At 32.4% G+C, this 20521-nt stretch overlaps 5 protein-coding genes across 5 annotated transcripts; 2 read left to right on the plus strand and 3 right to left on the minus strand.

Annotated features, from left to right (window-relative positions):
* Positions 1-901: 901 nt before the first annotated feature.
* Positions 902-2332, plus strand: LOC123695482 (polyglutamylase complex subunit TTLL1-like). Its single transcript, XM_045641342.1, has one exon. The coding sequence runs from the start codon at positions 972-974 to the stop codon at positions 2271-2273; it is 1302 nt and encodes a 433-aa protein (XP_045497298.1). The 5' UTR covers positions 902-971; the 3' UTR covers positions 2274-2332.
* A 4-nt stretch (positions 2333-2336) lies between these two features.
* On the minus strand, positions 2337-3726 carry LOC123695481 (polyglutamylase complex subunit TTLL1-like). The gene has a single exon (XM_045641341.1). The coding sequence runs from the start codon at positions 3671-3673 to the stop codon at positions 2369-2371; it is 1305 nt and encodes a 434-aa protein (XP_045497297.1). The 5' UTR covers positions 3674-3726; the 3' UTR covers positions 2337-2368.
* A 2309-nt stretch (positions 3727-6035) lies between these two features.
* Positions 6036-7466, plus strand: LOC123695808 (polyglutamylase complex subunit TTLL1-like). The gene has a single exon (XM_045641742.1). The coding sequence runs from the start codon at positions 6106-6108 to the stop codon at positions 7405-7407; it is 1302 nt and encodes a 433-aa protein (XP_045497698.1). The 5' UTR covers positions 6036-6105; the 3' UTR covers positions 7408-7466.
* Positions 7467-7470: 4 nt separating this feature from the next.
* Positions 7471-8860, minus strand: LOC123695806 (polyglutamylase complex subunit TTLL1-like). Its single transcript, XM_045641741.1, has one exon. The coding sequence runs from the start codon at positions 8805-8807 to the stop codon at positions 7503-7505; it is 1305 nt and encodes a 434-aa protein (XP_045497697.1). The 5' UTR covers positions 8808-8860; the 3' UTR covers positions 7471-7502.
* Positions 8861-11786: 2926 nt separating this feature from the next.
* LOC123695667 (polyglutamylase complex subunit TTLL1-like) lies at positions 11787-13091 on the minus strand. Its single transcript, XM_045641573.1, has one exon. The coding sequence runs from the start codon at positions 13089-13091 to the stop codon at positions 11787-11789; it is 1305 nt and encodes a 434-aa protein (XP_045497529.1).
* Between the last annotated feature and the right edge of the window lie 7430 nt (positions 13092-20521).

The raw sequence follows: 20521 nt of genomic DNA on the forward strand, positions 1-20521 counted from the left end.
CAAAAATATGCTATTTTTAAACCTTTTGAGGCTCAACTATGTACAATATACACGTACAACGATATTCTTAATTCTTATTATTCACAAAATTATCAATCTTCTCAAAACATATCATTTCCAAAACAAGACACTAATAAAAAAGTCATTCGAGACATAATTCATAAGTCGCGTCTGAATCAACAAAATAAGAATAAAATTTCCATAGGAAGCAAAAAAAATATGGAAAAAGCAATTACGAAAACACGTGTGGTAACGAAAATACTTCATCATTATCCCCCGCCCTTTTGTAGGGCGACATAAAAATTATCTTTTCCGCACGCATTTTATATTATCTTCCCACATTATAGGGTGTGATAAATGAAGTCACGTGTAGGTACGCGATCAAGGCTTCTATGTTGATGGAAAAATATTCTTGAATATTAATATTTGTATTGTAACATTTATAACAGTAACAAAATATATTTCTAGAAATCCATATCGGAGTCTAGAGCTCACCTGGCTAGTATTCTGCCAGGAGACTGATATTATATTCTTTCGGGTTTGAAAAATAATTAACGTTGTTCTGCAACGATGCGTCAAATTCATCCAAATTTAAGACGGGAATTACCAAAATATTATCCCGTTAATCGTTATTTACAGTATAAGTATATAATCAATGCTTTATTTTTTTTCCTTTTAAATAAAGGATTGAATCTGTGGATTGAATAAACATAAACCGTAAATAATGGTTAACTTAGTAGTGCTTAGTGGGTGCCAAGGGTGGGTGCTTATAACTCTGAAATTATCAACAGGAACTTACTAAGCAGTAACTAGGTATTTTATCTGTAAATTTCAATTTTAGTATAAGCTGTCTTTTAAAACTTCAAATAATATGTAAAAGCGCACTAACCTAAAAATCTAGGTGGTTGAAAAATAAAAACGGATAAGTTTATTTTTATAGTAATTTTATAAAAAAAAATACTATTATAGAAATGGCGACTGGCTCTACAAAACAATCCTTCAGTATGTATGGTAAAATAATAAACGTACGGGACAAAAATCAATTACGTTTTTGTACAGATTTTGATAAATCTATTGTCATTAACAGCTTTCAAAGAAGGGGTTGGAAGGAAGTCAATCCAGAAGACGATTGGAATATTTATTGGTCCAATACAATTAATTGTAGAAATATTTTCAACTTAGAAAACGGATACAGGTTACATGACAATCAGCTTATTAACCACTTTCCAAATCATTACGAATTAGTACGCAAAGATTTGCTCGTAAAAAATATAAAACGTTACAGAAAAGAATTGGAAAAAGAAAGTAACCCTCTTGCCGATAAAACCAAAATACAACTCCCGGATGGCAAGGTCATCAGTCACTATTTATATTTAGATTTTATTCCCACGACATACATTTTACCTACTGATTACAACGTTTTCCTCGAAGAATACAGGAAATCGCCACAAACAATGTGGATTCTGAAGCCTTGCGGCAAATCTCAGGGAGCTGGAATATTTTTGATAAATAAACTATCGAAACTAAAGAAATGGTCCCGGGAATCAAAAAGATACTTACAACATCAACTTACCAGCAAAGATACATATGTTATTTCACGGTACATAGATAATCCGCTTTTGATCGGGGGAAAGAAATTCGATTTGAGGATTTACGTTCTTGTTACATCTTTTCGCCCTTTAAAAGCTTACATGTTTCGGAACGGATTTTGTAGATTTTGCTCGTTGAAGTACGACACGAGCTTAACAGAGCTCAATAATATGTACATTCATTTGACAAACGTTAGTGTTCAAAAACACGGAGGCGATTACAATAGAAACCACGGTGGAAAAATGGGAATACAGAATTTGAAGCTCTTCTTGCAAGGAACTCGCGGTCGAGCGGTGACCGAGCAACTTTTCGAACAGATACAATGGTTAATAGTGCATTCATTAAAAGCAGTAGCTCCCATTATGATAAACGATCGACACTGTTTTGAATGCTATGGTTATGATATTATAATTGACAATAATTTGAAACCGTGGCTCATTGAAGTAAACGCGTCGCCATCAATGACTGGAACGACTATTAACGATAGAATATTAAAATACAATTTAATTGAAAATCTTTTATCCGTTGTCTTACCCCCGAATGGAATTCCCGATATACGTTGGAATAAAAGTCCTACTTCTGAAGCATTGGGCGATTTTGAAGTACTCATTAATGAAGATTTTATGCATAAAGATACTGAAGAGGATTTACGTCAAGATTCTAGGAATATAATAAGAAAATAGACTTCAGAGAAAATACATAATTAATTATATTATAATTTTTTATTTAAATAAATGTTTCTTTTTTGTTACGCAATAAAATATGATAATTAAATTATCTATTGCTTGAATCGATGATACTTATTGTAGCGCGAATTAACATCTTCCCTTTCAATTAATTCCTCGTCAATTAAGACCTCGAAATCTCCTAACGCTTCTTCGGAAGGTATTTTGTTCCACCTTGCATCTGGAATGCCACCTGAAGGCACAACGACTGATACGATATTATCAATTAGTTTGTACTTTAAAATTCTATCATTGTGAGTCGTGGATTGCAAGGAGGGAGATGCATTCACTTCTATCAGCCATGGCTTTAACGCGCTGTCTATAATGATATCGTATCCGTAACACTCAAAGCAATGTCGATCATTAGCCATCACAGGGGCAACTGCTTTGAGAGAGTGTACTATGAGCCAATGTATTTCGGCAAAAAGCTTTTCAGTCACAGAGCGGCCCCGCGTTCCTTGTAAGTACAAACGAAAGTTTTGTATGCTCATTTTGCCGCCGTGTAGACTGTTGTAATCCCCGCCGTGTTTCTGCACGCTGACATTTGTTAAATGCACATACATATTATCCAATTCAGTGACGCTTGTGTCGTATTTTACCGTGCAAAATCTACAAAATCCATGTTGAAACAAATAAGCTTTTAGCGGGCGGAACGATGTCACTAAAACGTACAACCGCAAATCAAATTTTTTGCCTCCAATCAAAAGAGGATTATCAATATAACGCGAAATAACATAGCATTCTTTACTACTCAGTTGTGGATGTAAAGGAGTTTTCGCCTCGCGAGACCATTTCTTAAGTTTTGATAGTTTATTTATCAAGAAAATTCCGGCCCCTTGAGATTTGCCACAGGGTTTCATAATCCACGTACTTTGTGGGGATTTTCTATATTCCTCTACAAACATGTTATAGTCGGCCGGCAAAACGTAAGTAACGGGTATAAAATCTAAGTGGGTGTAACGTGTAACGATTTGTCCGTTCGGTAGGGTGACCTCTGTTTTCTCGGCTAAAGGATTTCCTTCACGTTCCAGTTCTTTTCGGTACCGCTTAATGTTTTTTACCAACAAATCTTTTCTCGACAGTTCGTAGTGATTCGGAAAATGGTTTATCATTTGGTTGTCATTCATTCTGTATCCACTTTCGATGCTGAATATATTTCGACAATTTTGTGTAAAAGACCAATAGAAATTCCATTCATCTTCAGGGCCTACTTGGACCCAACCCCGTCGTTCGAAGTTGGTCATGATTACTGATTTCTCTAAATCCGTGCAATAAGTAACCCTTTTCTCTCTTTCGGGCGCTGGCATTAGGACTTTGTTGTGAGTGCTTGGTAAGTTTTTCTTGTTCTCCAGAGCCATTGTATAGAAAATGAAAAATAAATAACTTTTAAAGAGTAAATAACTTGGAGTAAACGGACGTATAAAAAATTAAATAAATGGTATAAAATTACAAAACATTTTAGTAAGATATTATTACATTTTATATGAAAAAAGCTTTCGAAATGTCACTCTAATTTTTAAACAGATAATTATCATTGGTAGATATTCTATGTTTCCATAAATTATCCAGCTAAATACTTTTTACAAATACAACTTTATGTGCATCGTGTGTGCATCACTGCCAAACTTGGTGCCAAATCAATGCAAGTGTGCCTCAATGGAACAAGGAGTTTCTAATTAACGACTAATTACTAGGTTGCCATATATAAGTGCGGTTATATCACTTAGCTAACTAAAGCCGTTTAATAGTTTGAGCACGAGCTGTAAGCTAGGCATAACCGTTTTCGAAGGCTGTGTTAGGTTCTCCAAAGTTCGCTGATTCATTAATACGTGCAGTTCCGGTACTAGGTAATGTTCTCTGACTTCAGAACTTGCGCAGATTGCTTTAATCCAGTTTGGTTATAACATTTCATGTTAACTCTTAGCCTCGATTTCACCTAGAGGTAACAGGGCTAATCCAATTTGAGTACCGGTAAATAAATAATCAATATTATAGAGTATAACTACGATTATTACAAATTTTTTTTTTTTTATCGTGGGTAGAAGTTTGAATACAACCAATTAATAAGTCAATGATCGATAACACTACAATTTTATTGACTTAGTAACAATTTTTTTTTCATTTCCTGTAATTTGAGTAATCTATGATTTCTTAAGATTCAAAATAAAACATTCTTCCAGAAACACGATATACATTACACAACACGTTTATTTATCATAGGCACTGAAATATGGAGATTTTGTATTTTATTAAAACGACCCTATATAGCGACCTCTTTAATACCCGCTAAGGCCGCGACTTTTATATTTCAATGCGAAAAATATCATGGAAATGGACGTGCTATTAAGATTTTTATAAACATTTCCCAAATTTCCCCTAAAATTATGGAAATTTCTTTAGAATATTTTGTTATTAACTCAATGAAAAATGCAATGTTAATACAATATTGTTATTTTTAAATACATACACATTACTACAATCAATGTAGTTATAGGTCTACCAGAATCTGATGGCATATTTATAATTAAGAAATAAAAGATTTTCATATGGCAATGTTATTTGATAACTATCAAATTGGTTGTCAAATTATTTGTCTTCTTTGGAATTAATGAATAATTTTTAGGATTTTGTCTAAAAAATCTTCGAAAATGTCGAAAAAGCCGCTGCGATCACAAGCAAGAGATGTTATTTATAATGTGTATGGAAAAACATTCGATGAAGGAGGGTCAAACACATCACAATTTTCAATTTTGAATATTTTATTAGTAAATTGGACTTACCCGTTTTGATACTTAAAATTAAAAATATTATAAGTAGGTAACTATAATATTGTTTGTTGATTACAACATAATTTTATGAAAACTTATTACAAGAGTTTCCAATACGGCTATTCGTCAAGTCCAAGCTGTCCAAGTCAATTTGATATTGTGTTTATCTGTTAATACTTACGAAAATAAACATAGTTTTTATTTATTTTATAAAAAATTATTAGCATTATCTAGTTTTGATCTGCATTATCATTACATCCATATTTTTACATGACATAATGATAATGAATATACAAATATAGGTATGTGTAAATAATATGTAATATGTATTACATAGATAAAAGTAATATGTATATTATACATGTAAGTATGTACCTACATAATATTAAGTGGATATCTCATTATTAAATACACTATTGTGCACTTATGTAATGTGACTAATGATGTTGAGGACAAAATAAAAAATAAGCAGTATCAAGATCGTTCAGTCCATTTTCCCTAGGGTTGCACACTCAAAATTTTGATTTCCCTAATTGCCATCAGATTCTGGTTTACCTATATCCACCGTATTTTTAATAAAATTTTTGATTATTAATAAATAATTAACGTTGTTCTGCAACGATGCGTCAAATTCATCCAAATCTAAGACGGGAATTACCAAAATATTATCCCGTTAATCGTTATTTACAGTATAAGTATATAATCAATGCTTTATTTTTTTTCCTTTTAAATAAAGGATTGAATCTGTGGATTGAATAAACATAAACCGTAAATAATGGTTAACTTAGTAGTGCTTAGTGGGTGCCAAGGGTGGGTGCTTATAACTCTGAAATTATCAACAGGAACTTACTAAGCAGTAACTAGGTATTTTATCTGTAAATTTCAATTTTAGTATAAGCTGTCTTTTAAAACTTCAAATAATATGTAAAAGCGCACTAACCTAAAAATCTAGGTGGTTGAAAAATAAAAACGGATAAGTTTATTTTTATAGTAATTTTATAAAAAAAAATACTATTATAGAAATGGCGACTGGCTCTACAAAACAATCCTTCAGTATGTATGGTAAAATAATAAACGTACGGGACAAAAATCAATTACGTTTTTGTACAGATTTTGATAAATCTATTGTCATTAACAGCTTTCAAAGAAGGGGTTGGAAGGAAGTCAATCCAGAAGACGATTGGAATATTTATTGGTCCAATACAATTAATTGTAGAAATATTTTCAACTTAGAAAACGGATACAGGTTACATGACAATCAGCTTATTAACCACTTTCCAAATCATTACGAATTAGTACGCAAAGATTTGCTCGTAAAAAATATAAAACGTTACAGAAAAGAATTGGAAAAAGAAAGTAACCCTCTTGCCGATAAAACCAAAATACAACTCCCGGATGGCAAGGTCATCAGTCACTATTTATATTTAGATTTTATTCCCACGACATACATTTTACCTACTGATTACAACGTTTTCCTCGAAGAATACAGGAAATCGCCACAAACAATGTGGATTCTGAAGCCTTGCGGCAAATCTCAGGGAGCTGGAATATTTTTGATAAATAAACTATCGAAACTAAAGAAATGGTCCCGGGAATCAAAAAGATACTTACAACATCAACTTACCAGCAAAGATACATATGTTATTTCACGGTACATAGATAATCCGCTTTTGATCGGGGGAAAGAAATTCGATTTGAGGATTTACGTTCTTGTTACATCTTTTCGCCCTTTAAAAGCTTACATGTTTCGGAACGGATTTTGTAGATTTTGCTCGTTGAAGTACGACACGAGCTTAACAGAGCTCAATAATATGTACATTCATTTGACAAACGTTAGTGTTCAAAAACACGGAGGCGATTACAATAGAAACCACGGTGGAAAAATGGGAATACAGAATTTGAAGCTCTTCTTGCAAGGAACTCGCGGTCGAGCGGTGACCGAGCAACTTTTCGAACAGATACAATGGTTAATAGTGCATTCATTAAAAGCAGTAGCTCCCATTATGATAAACGATCGACACTGTTTTGAATGCTATGGTTATGATATTATAATTGACAATAATTTGAAACCGTGGCTCATTGAAGTAAACGCGTCGCCATCAATGACTGGAACGACTATTAACGATAGAATATTAAAATACAATTTAATTGAAAATCTTTTATCCGTTGTCTTACCCCCGAATGGAATTCCCGATATACGTTGGAATAAAAGTCCTACTTCTGAAGCATTGGGCGATTTTGAAGTACTCATTAATGAAGATTTTATGCATAAAGATACTGAAGAGGATTTACGTCAAGATTCTAGGAATATAATAAGAAAATAGACTTCAGAGAAAATACATAATTAATTATATTATAATTTTTTATTTAAATAAATGTTTCTTTTTTGTTACGCAATAAAATATGATAATTAAATTATCTATTGCTTGAATCGATGATACTTATTGTAGCGCGAATTAACATCTTCCCTTTCAATTAATTCCTCGTCAATTAAGACCTCGAAATCTCCTAACGCTTCTTCGGAAGGTATTTTGTTCCACCTTGCATCTGGAATGCCACCTGAAGGCACAACGACTGATACGATATTATCAATTAGTTTGTACTTTAAAATTCTATCATTGTGAGTCGTGGATTGCAAGGAGGGAGATGCATTCACTTCTATCAGCCATGGCTTTAACGCGCTGTCTATAATGATATCGTATCCGTAACACTCAAAGCAATGTCGATCATTAGCCATCACAGGGGCAACTGCTTTGAGAGAGTGTACTATGAGCCAATGTATTTCGGCAAAAAGCTTTTCAGTCACAGAGCGGCCCCGCGTTCCTTGTAAGTACAAACGAAAGTTTTGTATGCTCATTTTGCCGCCGTGTAGACTGTTGTAATCCCCGCCGTGTTTCTGCACGCTGACATTTGTTAAATGCACATACATATTATCCAATTCAGTGACGCTTGTGTCGTATTTTACCGTGCAAAATCTACAAAATCCATGTTGAAACAAATAAGCTTTTAGCGGGCGGAACGATGTCACTAAAACGTACAACCGCAAATCAAATTTTTTGCCTCCAATCAAAAGAGGATTATCAATATAACGCGAAATAACATAGCATTCTTTACTACTCAGTTGTGGATGTAAAGGAGTTTTCGCCTCGCGAGACCATTTCTTAAGTTTTGATAGTTTATTTATCAAGAAAATTCCGGCCCCTTGAGATTTGCCACAGGGTTTCATAATCCACGTACTTTGTGGGGATTTTCTATATTCCTCTACAAACATGTTATAGTCGGCCGGCAAAACGTAAGTAACGGGTATAAAATCTAAGTGGGTGTAACGTGTAACGATTTGTCCGTTCGGTAGGGTGACCTCTGTTTTCTCGGCTAAAGGATTTCCTTCACGTTCCAGTTCTTTTCGGTACCGCTTAATGTTTTTTACCAACAAATCTTTTCTCGACAGTTCGTAGTGATTCGGAAAATGGTTTATCATTTGGTTGTCATTCATTCTGTATCCACTTTCGATGCTGAATATATTTCGACAATTTTGTGTAAAAGACCAATAGAAATTCCATTCATCTTCAGGGCCTACTTGGACCCAACCCCGTCGTTCGAAGTTGGTCATGATTACTGATTTCTCTAAATCCGTGCAATAAGTAACCCTTTTCTCTCTTTCGGGCGCTGGCATTAGGACTTTGTTGTGAGTGCTTGGTAAGTTTTTCTTGTTCTCCAGAGCCATTGTATAGAAAATGAAAAATAAATAACTTTTAAAGAGTAAATAACTTGGAGTAAACGGACGTATAAAAAATTAAATAAATGGTATAAAATTACAAAACATTTTAGTAAGATATTATTACATTTTATATGAAAAAAGCTTTCGAAATGTCACTCTAATTTTTAAACAGATAATTATCATTGGTAGATATTCTATGTTTCCATAAATTATCCAGCTAAATACTTTTTACAAATACAACTTTATGTGCATCGTGTGTGCATCACTGCCAAACTTGGTGCCAAATCAATGCAAGTGTGCCTCAATGGAACAAGGAGTTTCTAATTAACGACTAATTACTAGGTTGCCATATATAAGTGCGGTTATATCACTTAGCTAACTAAAGCCGTTTAATAGTTTGAGCACGAGCTGTAAGCTAGGCATAACCGTTTTCGAAGGCTGTGTTAGGTTCTCCAAAGTTCGCTGATTCATTAATACGTGCAGTTCCGGTACTAGGTAATGTTCTCTGACTTCAGAACTTGCGCAGATTGCTTTAATCCAGTTTGGTTATAACATTTCATGTTAACTCTTAGCCTCGATTTCACCTAGAGGTAACAGGGCTAATCCAATTTGAGTACCGGTAAATAAATAATCAATATTATAGAGTATAACTACGATTATTACAAATTTTTTTTTTTTATCGTGGGTAGAAGTTTGAATACAACCAATTAATAAGTCAATGATCGATAACACTACAATTTTATTGACTTAGTAACAATTTTTTTTTCATTTCCTGTAATTTGAGTAATCTATGATTTCTTAAGATTCAAAATAAAACATTCTTCCAGAAACACGATATACATTACACAACACGTTTATTTATCATAGGCACTGAAATATGGAGATTTTGTATTTTATTAAAACGACCCTATATAGCGACCTCTTTAATACCCGCTAAGGCCGCGACTTTTATATTTCAATGCGAAAAATATCATGGAAATGGACGTGCTATTAAGATTTTTATAAACATTTCCCAAATTTCCCCTAAAATTATGGAAATTTCTTTAGAATATTTTGTTATTAACTCAATGAAAAATGCAATGTTAATACAATATTGTTATTTTTAAATACATACACATTACTACAATCAATGTAGTTATCCACCGTATTTTTAATAAAATTTTTGATTAGATACTCAATAAAAAAATGAGAAATTTTCGTCTTATATGCAGGCAAGTGGCTTTATGTAAGGATCAAAACAGTTCTTCACTATGTTAAAGTTTCATAAAAAAGTGTAAGTATTGCAAATAAATATTTACGGAAACCTAGGTCGCATGTTACTCCATTTCCGCATAGCGATTACAAACTTGGGAATTTCAATGGCCGAAGGCATGTCCAATTGAATACAATTTCCGCTCTATTACAATTTCTTCGAGTTGCGTTGAAAATATTTCATAAATTCAAATCCGATTCATCTGGTATTTTGCGATTCCGCATTGGAAATAAGCGAAGTAAACAAGAGAGGTCTTGTTTTATTTTTATAAAGATTGCAATAGATTGTGTACAGTTTTATTTTGCTTCTATTAAGTCGGATAGAATTGAAATTAGTTTCTACTCTAATAATGTTACTATTTTACTTCGTCTTTGTTTTAATTTATTACAGCATAACATTTTATTTCTTACATTACTTACGCATTAAATGTTTAATGATATGGATTTAAAATAAGGTCCATATTTCTGTAAAATCTAAGTTATAGCCCGTGTAATGTAAATGTAGAGTAGTCAGTTAAGATACATTTAAAATCTGTAAAAAGATTTATGTAATAAAGATGACAGTGCATTTTCTCTCGTAAAAGTTAATCAAACTTTGAGGTCGTATGCATAATCCCTTCCAACTTTTTTCTATCGAAGCTCAATTTTGCAGTAGAAATTTCTATTGTTTTCCGAGAGTAGATCGATTAATATACGTCATACTTTTCGGTGGTACCTAACAATTTCTCAAAATTATTATAGCTTAAGGTCTATAATTTGATAACACAATAAACAATTACGGGAGTATTTAAGTAAGTGTGGAAAAGTATATAATTTCTATAAAAATAATATAAAAATGCTTAGTGTATACATTTGGCTAATCCTTTAAAATAAATTAGGTACAATGTATATAAAAATGTAGGTATGCACGATTACTGTAATTCATAAGCTAAAATTAATATAAAGAACTTATTACTAAGAAAATTATTTCGCTTAACATTGTACATTTACAAATAGTTCTTTCTGAGTATCGTGGTCGCACAAAATTATGATTAACAACCGTCCGTCTAGGCGCCGTTACTCATACAGCGCTGTGAAATTTAACCCTCGTAATGGGGTTAATCCACGTTTATAAGTCGTGAGTTATACCGGTGTTTTATGAAACTTTTGCAGTATTAAACGGTGCTGTGTTGCCTACTTAACATATAGAACACTCGTGGGAAGTTATGCTTGTAGCGGAGTGGCGATATTTTTCCTGGACGGCAAACATTAAAATGTAAATTAGCAGACTGCTCGCGTAGGGATAGTTCAAAATTAATATATTGTAGTATATTAGTGCGATAGCAATGCTATAACCACCGATAATATAATACTACAACTTTAACTAAACATTTAATTAAACAAAGAATAAAATACACAGGAAAACAATAATTTAATGATGCATCTTTCGTAGGTCTACGTCGTAGCTAAATGCTACGTGTTCAGATAATAAGCGATTGAGGTAAGCTTGAGGTAAGTAAATAATATAATTTAAAGTTTCAATGGTATATTAGTTCATTAAATATTTATTTTAACTGCAGCAAGATGTGCTAATACAGGAATAATAATAAAAAAGAATCCACTCTGAAGTTCATTTATTTTATCTCAGTTTTCCATCAGGTTAATGAACAAAGCAGTGTTGTGGAAAGGCATAATAATTATTATACTGAGGAAATGTTATCTGTTATATTATAGTATATTTATAATAATGTTAACTCAACTTCTATTCTTATGGCTTTTAATTATGCGCCCAGAACTGCTCGCTTCTTCTTTTTCCAACAATTCTTCATCAATAAGTAAATCGAAGTTCCCAAGAGCTTCTGGACTCGGCACTTTATTCCAGCGAACATCAGGTATACCATCCGGTGGCAAAACCACCGAGATAATGTTATCTATTAATTTGTATTTCATTATTCTATCATTAACTGTAGTTGATGTCAACGAAGGGGACGCGTTGACTTCCACCAACCAAGGCTTTAACTGATTATCTATTATTATGTCATATCCATAACACTCAAAACAATGTCTATCATTCGCCATAACAGACGAAACAGCTTTTAAAGAATGAACAATAAGCCACTGCATAGCTGCGAACAATTTCTCCGTAACTGCTCTACCCTTTGTTCCCTCTAAATACAGACGCAAGTTCTCAACGCTCATTTTCCCGCCGTGTATATTATTATAATCGCCTCCATGTTTTTGTACACTCACATTCGTCAAATGCACATACATGTTATCCAATTCCGTCACACTCGTATCGTATTTTACTGTACAAAAACGACAGAAACCCAATTGGAACATATACGCTTTCAGGGGTCGGAACGATGTTACCAAAACATATAAACGCAAATCAAACTTCTTTCCGCCTATGAGCAACGGGTTGTCGATATAGCGCGATATCACGTAGCTTTCCTTGCTAAGTTGTGGATGAAATGGAGCTTTGGCCTCGCGAGACCATTTCTTTAACTTTGAGAGTTTGTTTATAAGGAAAATTCCAGTGCCCTGGGACTTGCCACAAGGCTTCATAATCCAAGTACTTTGCGGCGACTTGCGGTATTCTTCGACAAACATATTGTAGTCAGCAGGGAGCACAAACGTAACCGGAATAAAATCGAGGTGAACATATCTATTTACCACTTGCCCGCCATGTAGGGTTACTTCTGCTTTTTCGGCTAATGGGCTACCTTCTCTTTCTAATTCTTTTCTATATCTCTTGATATTTTTCACCAACAAATCCTTTCTCGATAGCTCGTAATGGTTAGGAAAGTGATTGATAATCTGATTATCGTTCATGCGATATCCGCTTTCAACACTGAAAAGATTTCTGCAAGTCTGCGTCGACGCCCAGTAAAAGTTCCACTCGTCGTCTGGTCCGACTTGATTCCAGCCACGTCTTTCAAAGTTACTCATTAGAACGGACTTTTCTAAGTCCGTGCAGAAATTAACTCTGCATCTTTCAATCGGTTGAACGTTCACTCTTCCGTACTGATTTGATATAAGTTTCTTAGTATCCGCGTTCATGTTTAGTGTATCAAACTAATGCAGTTTCTAAGATAAACATGTTTGTATCTTTGTATCTGGAGCGCTCACCCGTTTCGAAGCGATTATTGATTAAACATAGCTATGAACGCCGTTCACTCTAGAGTAATCTTTCAATTTAACTTAGTATAACATCGTATCCACTTCGTTAGATATTAAGTTTAATTTCGTTGCAACATGATTTAATAAGAGTTGCAATCTGAATTATCTAGTTCTAGTAAGTAAATAATCCAAAACTTACGTTCTAACAAGCTTTTTTAATCTTAGTTTCCAGTTTGATGTTTTGATTTTTAAATAGATATTAAGCCAGTAATATATAAATATTTTAAAAATGTAACATTTAATTTAGACGACAAATTCCGACGATAATTTAGAAATGAAAAATTTGTCTACAATAAAAAAAAAAAAAAATAGGTGAAGATATTAAAAATATTTTTCCTTCCAATCTAGCCTCAATATAATATATAAAACTACGTATTACTAGGAAGCTCCAACATTAAACCTTCCTCTGAGCGTCAGTTCTTAAAACTGTTTATTTTTCAACACCTCTCCCACTTATTCCCCTTAAAAGTAATAAGTATTCTGCACGAGTTTCCAGCGACCGTTAATATCCTCCACATTTAGTGAAATACGTTGGTATTAAAAATATTTCTTTCGCAATGTTACTTTGACAGGACTGGTCATTAATTCTAATGGAACACTTGTATGTATTTTTCAAATTATAATTTACATAATCAAAAGAACTTTCAAGTCGTAAAGACGCTTCTAATTTTTTTAGTTTTTTTTTACCTTCGTACCTATATTAATAATTATTTATGTAGAGTTGTATAAAATGTTTCCCATTCAAACTCGATTTTTGTTGAGCCTCGTCAAAAAATTATAGAATTTATGCGAACGTTTCAAATAAATATAAAAGAGGAAAATATAACGTAAAAGAATTTTCCGGGAATTTCCTTTCACAGATTATACATTTTTGCAAATACACTCAGACCATTATTATGATTAAGTTCTGTGAATGCATATAAATTTACGTGCTTCGTCGAGCGTAACGACATGGATTTGGAGATAAATGTGTGCTATAATTGCAATACCATGTTCAAAGACGATTCTATGATTTATTAGCATTGCTCTTTTGTGTAGGTATTAAAAAGCATTATAAAATATAAATAATAGACGAATATTATTTTGTTATACATACTAGTGAAAATTATATTATTGTAACCACTATCACTACATAGTATAAAACAAAGTCGCTTTCTCTGTACGCTTAAATCTTTATAATTACGCAACGGATTTTGATACGGTTTTTTTGATAGATAGATTGATTCGAAATGAAGGTTTTAGTTTATAATTTATTAGGTTTTGGCGTAAAGCTGTATGAATAAAAAATACATCAGATACTTTTGAACGTTACCAGTTACATAGTTACCAGTTCCATCACCGCCCTACACGACATCAATTAAAATGCTAAATAATGCCTCATCAGAACTCACCTCAAAAGGAGAATTATGATTTCGACGTCAAATACACCTTTCTTATAAATTCCATACATGCTCTATGTGGGTGTCCTTTAGGAAATTATTATATCTACCTATTGCGTAGTTGACGGTGATTACTTCCCACCAGATGCCACGTTTTCTCGATTGCCTACCTATAATTGTTACAATGAAAATACATAAATGACAAATAGAATCATTCTGATCATCGGCCAATAATTTTTTCCTCACTGCAGCCTGCTTTCTCTCTAATTGGCTACATCACAATATTTTTCTTCACCTATGAAATAAATCTAGTATGTATATTGTATATACGTTGAGAAATCATTAAAGTTTTTCGTTTGCTCGCTTAGTCTGGCACCTTTTATAGGGATCGGACATCTCATTAATCCAAATATAGACATACTTTTATAGAAATTCTAACAATAAAATTGTATATAACTCCTAACGTAGGCATAATCGCAGGTGTCTGGTTTATATAAGAACTAGGAATACAAAAGCGTTGTTATCCATAACAATGGATGTAGGCGAGATAATTATCTCATACTTATTTGGAACGATTTTTGCAACAATATGAATGAAATTTCTTTTGTGTTATTTATACACACTGGAGATACATTTTAAAAGCAAGGATTTTTCGCCGTTAAAATAAGAACGCAACACGTTGGATTGTTTATTTTGTTACGGATAAAATAGCATTCATTAAAAACGGTAAGAGTCAAATATAGAATATCCAAGGTTTCTTTTTAATTAGATTTATGTTTTTCCTGGAAGCCATTAATTTATTCTAGGGGAGAGAATTTTTTCGTTTACGTATTAATTAGATACTTTCATAAAATTATTTGTATTGTTTTTTTTTTCAATTTGTGGTAGTGTGTTGTAGTTTGTTCAAGCGTTGTTCTTAGAATAGATTCGATTTAATTATATAAAGAAAACTAAAATATTTTGCCAGAGAAAGTGTATTAAAATGGTATGATATGAATCGACAGAGCGACTTTGCTTTCAGAGTGTTAAATATATTGGCAAAAACCTTCTCCAAAATCGCAGTAGAATTTAGACTTAGAGCGTTACAAAGGAAGCTTCTATGTATTTTATGACGTCATTAAACCGGAGACATAATGTTACTTTTAGTTCGCATAAAAATACGAGCTAGAAACTCGTGCAATAAATGCTATCAACATTGCACCGAGGGACTGGTGTAAATGCAGCCACAACATTTTGTTAACGCCATAATGCTGGCTAAAGTTAAGTGCTAAAAGCACCTAAGCGAGGATTTCTGAATGTGCTTACTGCTTAGTATTTAACACTTTTACTCTGAACGGTGGATTTTATTTCCCTTAAGACCTTAGGAGAAAAGTCCTGCCAGTACTACCTGTATACTATATTTTTACCTTTTACATTATAGAAATAATAATACGTTTTTGAAAGTTTCATAAATGCTTATTTTTGAAGATTAGTAAAGTAAAAATAAAATTTGTGAAGCGTTAATAAGCTTTCAGCGTGAGATTCAGAAGCGTTTGTTAGACAGTATCCGTCTCAACTTGAAGACCTCATACAACAGCCTGAATTGGATATAAAATATGATTTATAAATGTTAAATTAGTTAGGTATATCTGTATATGAAGAATTATTCTGCCTTCTTAAGATTCTAATCTCAGGAACTTATTTTAAAATATTATCTATATTTCAAAACCATTCAAAAAGTACATTAAAACATTCCTTTTTCACACACTCACACACTCCACTACATCACATATGTAAATTCAGTTTGAAGGCCCGCACATTATCGTCACCTAACCCAATGTAACGGCCAGTGAATAAAGCCTTCGACGTTTAATGTAGCGAAAAAAGCTTTTTTAAGTTATCGCAAAATCAACCGATCTCTTGGAAAAACTGCAAAGTAACGCGTATTTTATAGGTCGTGCTTGTCTAGATAAAGAAATTTGAATTTCATCATGCTGATGTCGAGGTCTTAGCAGAGTTTTGAGGTCGCTTCGGTAATGTGAGTGAAATTAAGTACAGGAGTAGTGATATGGAGATATTCCAAGGTAACTTCAATAAACTTTTAGGAAACATTCATCCACAGGTACAGAACATTACGAATATTACTGCATAATCAGAAAATCGCGTTTTAAAACACAAAGATGGACGTCTTTATTAACTGCATTAAAAAAGCCGTTTTTATTCAAAAGGAAAATGTAATATTATCGTGCAAATTGATCCCTTTTCAGTAGAAATATCGTGGTATTTACTTAATAAGATTACACTTTTATTTGGACCATTATTTGTGAAGGCTGTTCGCTAAATTTTAATTGAATATTGTACCGACGCGAAAAAGGAAAATAAGGTGAAAAAGGTAATTTTATTTTACTGCCTAAAATCTCCAACGACAAGACTCCCCTTCTATTACTTTGTTCTCTTGGGAACTCTAAAAGAAACGTAATTTCCAAGGTCATACTTGTTTTCTTAATTAGTCAAGCGTCTTTGGTTTCTTGTAAATTAACTCTGTTTCTTTATAAGGTATTCATTATACTAATTTAAAATGGATCAATGCAATCTTTTAGGAGGATTCATAGCCCCATAAAGTCCGCTTATTTCAAATCCGAGTCCCAATTTTAGGTTTACGACTGTATTTTATGACTTTGGGCTTATATTGTAATTTTATAAAGTTTTGTACGTTTTAATTATCTCGTATTTATTAATATGACGGCATTAAAATTTAAAATATAACTCTGATAAACTGATATTTTTACTTAAAATTTCATCACTTCACTTCCCTATCTTGCTTAAAATTTATAAACCGATCAAGAGAGGTATGTATGTATGTAATACGACGGAATATTATAAGGCGCGCAGTTTATCTCTTCCCTCAATAATTTAGCACTTAGCAGTTGACTGTTGAAGCTATCTTTTGAATGAATAGAAGTAAGTTTTCACACATTTTTTTTAAATCTTCATACATGTAAAGAAAGAGGAGAGATAGAAGAAGGAGGCCCGTTGAAGCAGTAAAATCAAATACCTGAACTGTATTATTTCCGTAGTCTTTTAGAAGTCTGATGAGCATCACACACTTCTTATTATTTGCATGTAAAGAAAGCTATAGGTACTTCTCGTCGGATATAAGCAAAAGAAACGGGGTTGTATTGTGATGTATACCACTTTAACTTTTGTTAATACGTAGCTGTGCAACGTAGATTTGTAAAGAAAGTACACAAAGAAAGAATTGTCTGGAATCTGGATCTAGTTAATAAGTTCTAGGGGAACTTTTACAATAGCATCGGGTTTGCTGGTTGCTTCAATTCCTTTGACATTGATAAAGAATGGTACGTATTGATTGGAACAGTCTTAATCTGTAGTAAATTAAAAACTATATAGCTATTTATTGATTATTATTTTATTCGGTAGGCATATTGTATTTTCAAGTATTAAAATTACTTGATGCATTTATTGTATAGGTACCTGAATAAGTAACTGTTTTAAAATCTTGTTTAAATTATGATAGAATACCCAAAATAATTTAATATAATTAAAAATATAAAATAAAATAATTTAATTTCATGGTTAAATTACTGCTACACAAACTCTTTCTTCATTCCGTTTCAGTAGTTGTAGAAGCAAACACATTAATTTCTCTATCTGATGGAACTTTAGAAACTGTAACAGTTGTACCTGAATTGGTGTTTAGTCATTAATTTAAACCATTTATTTGTATTTGCTCTTGGAATTACCTCTTTGCGCAGTAATTACTCAATCATAGGATTAATAATTTCAGATGTTTAGAGTTGAAGGAGGCTTAAATTATAAACACAAATTGTAAGTAAAAGGATTTGTTACTTGCAAATTAATTTTGATTCTTCTCCATAGATACTGCTTTCCGAATCGGTGGTAAATGTTAAAAATACTTATCTATGTAATGACGATTCGAAAGTGCTACTAAATAGTAGTCTAATTGAATAAATGAATGTTTGAGTTTGAGTTTGAGTTTGAATTAATATTAGATATATTCAAGCGAAATATTTGAAGAACCTAACAAATAATACAAATAAGCTCATTGATTGTTCTATTTGTTAGGATAAATTTGTACGAATAAATAATAAATACGAAAGTGAAAAATATGTAAGCATCACGTGGAATAGGAACATATATAAGGTAATTTTTCCATGAATTGATTTTACATAAAGCAGAGGGAAAATATGTAGCTGGGTATAATACGTACCTCTGATATCTGTAGACTGTAGTGAGTAGGCGGTAGGCGGGAATATGAGATTGATATGGTGTCACATTACGCGTTGAGAATGAAGATAAATTGTCCCAAACGTGATAAGTTTATAAATTTGTTCACCATGATTTGTATTTTCTGTGGATTCTGCTAAATAATTTCGTTATAATTTATGTACTTTCAAGGCGGTTTCGGATTACGTCTACGAAATATTTTGAGCTCGAATGTTTCTCCGAATTCAATTTTGGTGGTTTCCTTAAAATTAATACGTAATTTATATACAAAAGATGTATTTCTATTGCTTATATTTATGTCGAAGCCATTTCCAATGGGATGATTAATAAAAAAATTACAAAAGTTTTAGTAAATTAAGAAAATTTATAATATCTAAGGACGTATTTCTAATCTGCTTTTTCCGTTTGTTGAAGAGCTTAAAAGTTAGAGCTTAGTCATGTCGTTGAAATATTAACACTTAGACGTTATATTTTGTTCCTTAGTATAATATGGGATTAACAAATTATATTAATTGAATAAAGTAATCGTTGCATGAATCATAATATTATCACTTTTGGTATCAATTTTAATATCCAGTTAAGAGGTAGCTTGTGTCATTTACCTGCTGCTATACGAATTCAGTCAGCTGGTCTCTAGCTTCGTTATTCCTGAAGAAAATGAAGATATTCAATAAATAGTAATGTTAAAACAAAACATGATGAAAGTATTGAGTAAAATCAAAGTGAACTGATTTCCGTCACCCCGTTGTAAAAAGCTCGTGGTTAAAATCAAGCTTAAACAATAAGACTAGATCTAATCGTTGTGACCACACAAAATAAAATAATAATGGATACACCTACCAAAAAGAAGAAAGAATTTTTCAAGCAAATAAAACGTAGTTTCAATAGATTCTTTAGCCAAAACACATTGTTATGATAAACTACGAAGGCTGCATATAAATTTTCATGCTCCGTTGAGCGCAACGTCAGGGATTCAGAGATAAATGTGTGTTATAATTATGTTTCCATGCTCAAGACAATTTTCGTGACGCTACCCCTAATATATTGTCTTGTTTGTCGTAGTAATGTTCGGGTATAGTTTACTAAATTAATGCCAGCAAAAATATCAGGCGGAATTAAATGTATATTTGTGTTTTTTGTTTGTACATGACTCGGCTTAGACATGTATTCGATCGAGATGCCTGTAAACAAAGGATATAATATGTACAGTTGTTGAATTACTTAATAAAAAATATGAACATATTTTCCATGAGCGATATTTTCTAATTATAAACTACGTAAGCTTTTTAAGCAGTTCATTTAATTAGGTTTTAAAAATTACCTACGATACTGGTATAGAGAACACTATTCTTAATTTAATTTATCGTGCCTGGTAGGTGACATACAATATTCAATTAACTAGTTGGAAAATCCAGAGCAAGTCACCTTCCAATCCAGTTGGCTACGCTTTATTCAGGAAATGTTAACGAAGCTGACGTATCTAGATTCAGATCAGGCTTTTGTCTAACCTAGATATGTCCAAACAATGTCTGTATGCTTTGACACTTAATAGTGTTGTATTAGTGACAATGGTGATATACCTACAGGAAAACATATTTTACGTTTGAAAATATCAAAATTAATAATGTACATTTTTAAAATGCTTTGTCCATAGTATGTAATAAGATACAATTGGGTCCGTCT

Source organism: Colias croceus, chromosome 11 (genome assembly GCF_905220415.1).
Source record: "Colias croceus chromosome 11, ilColCroc2.1".
NCBI classification, from domain to species: Eukaryota; Metazoa; Arthropoda; class Insecta; order Lepidoptera; family Pieridae; genus Colias; species Colias croceus.

Coding starts and splice junctions, on each gene's coding strand:
- LOC123695482 (XM_045641342.1), top strand. CDS start 972: ATGGCGACTGGCTCTACAAAACAATCCTTCAGTATGTATGGTAAAATA.
- LOC123695481 (XM_045641341.1), bottom strand. CDS start 3,673: ATGGCTCTGGAGAACAAGAAAAACTTACCAAGCACTCACAACAAAGTC.
- LOC123695808 (XM_045641742.1), top strand. CDS start 6,106: ATGGCGACTGGCTCTACAAAACAATCCTTCAGTATGTATGGTAAAATA.
- LOC123695806 (XM_045641741.1), bottom strand. CDS start 8,807: ATGGCTCTGGAGAACAAGAAAAACTTACCAAGCACTCACAACAAAGTC.
- LOC123695667 (XM_045641573.1), bottom strand. CDS start 13,091: ATGAACGCGGATACTAAGAAACTTATATCAAATCAGTACGGAAGAGTG.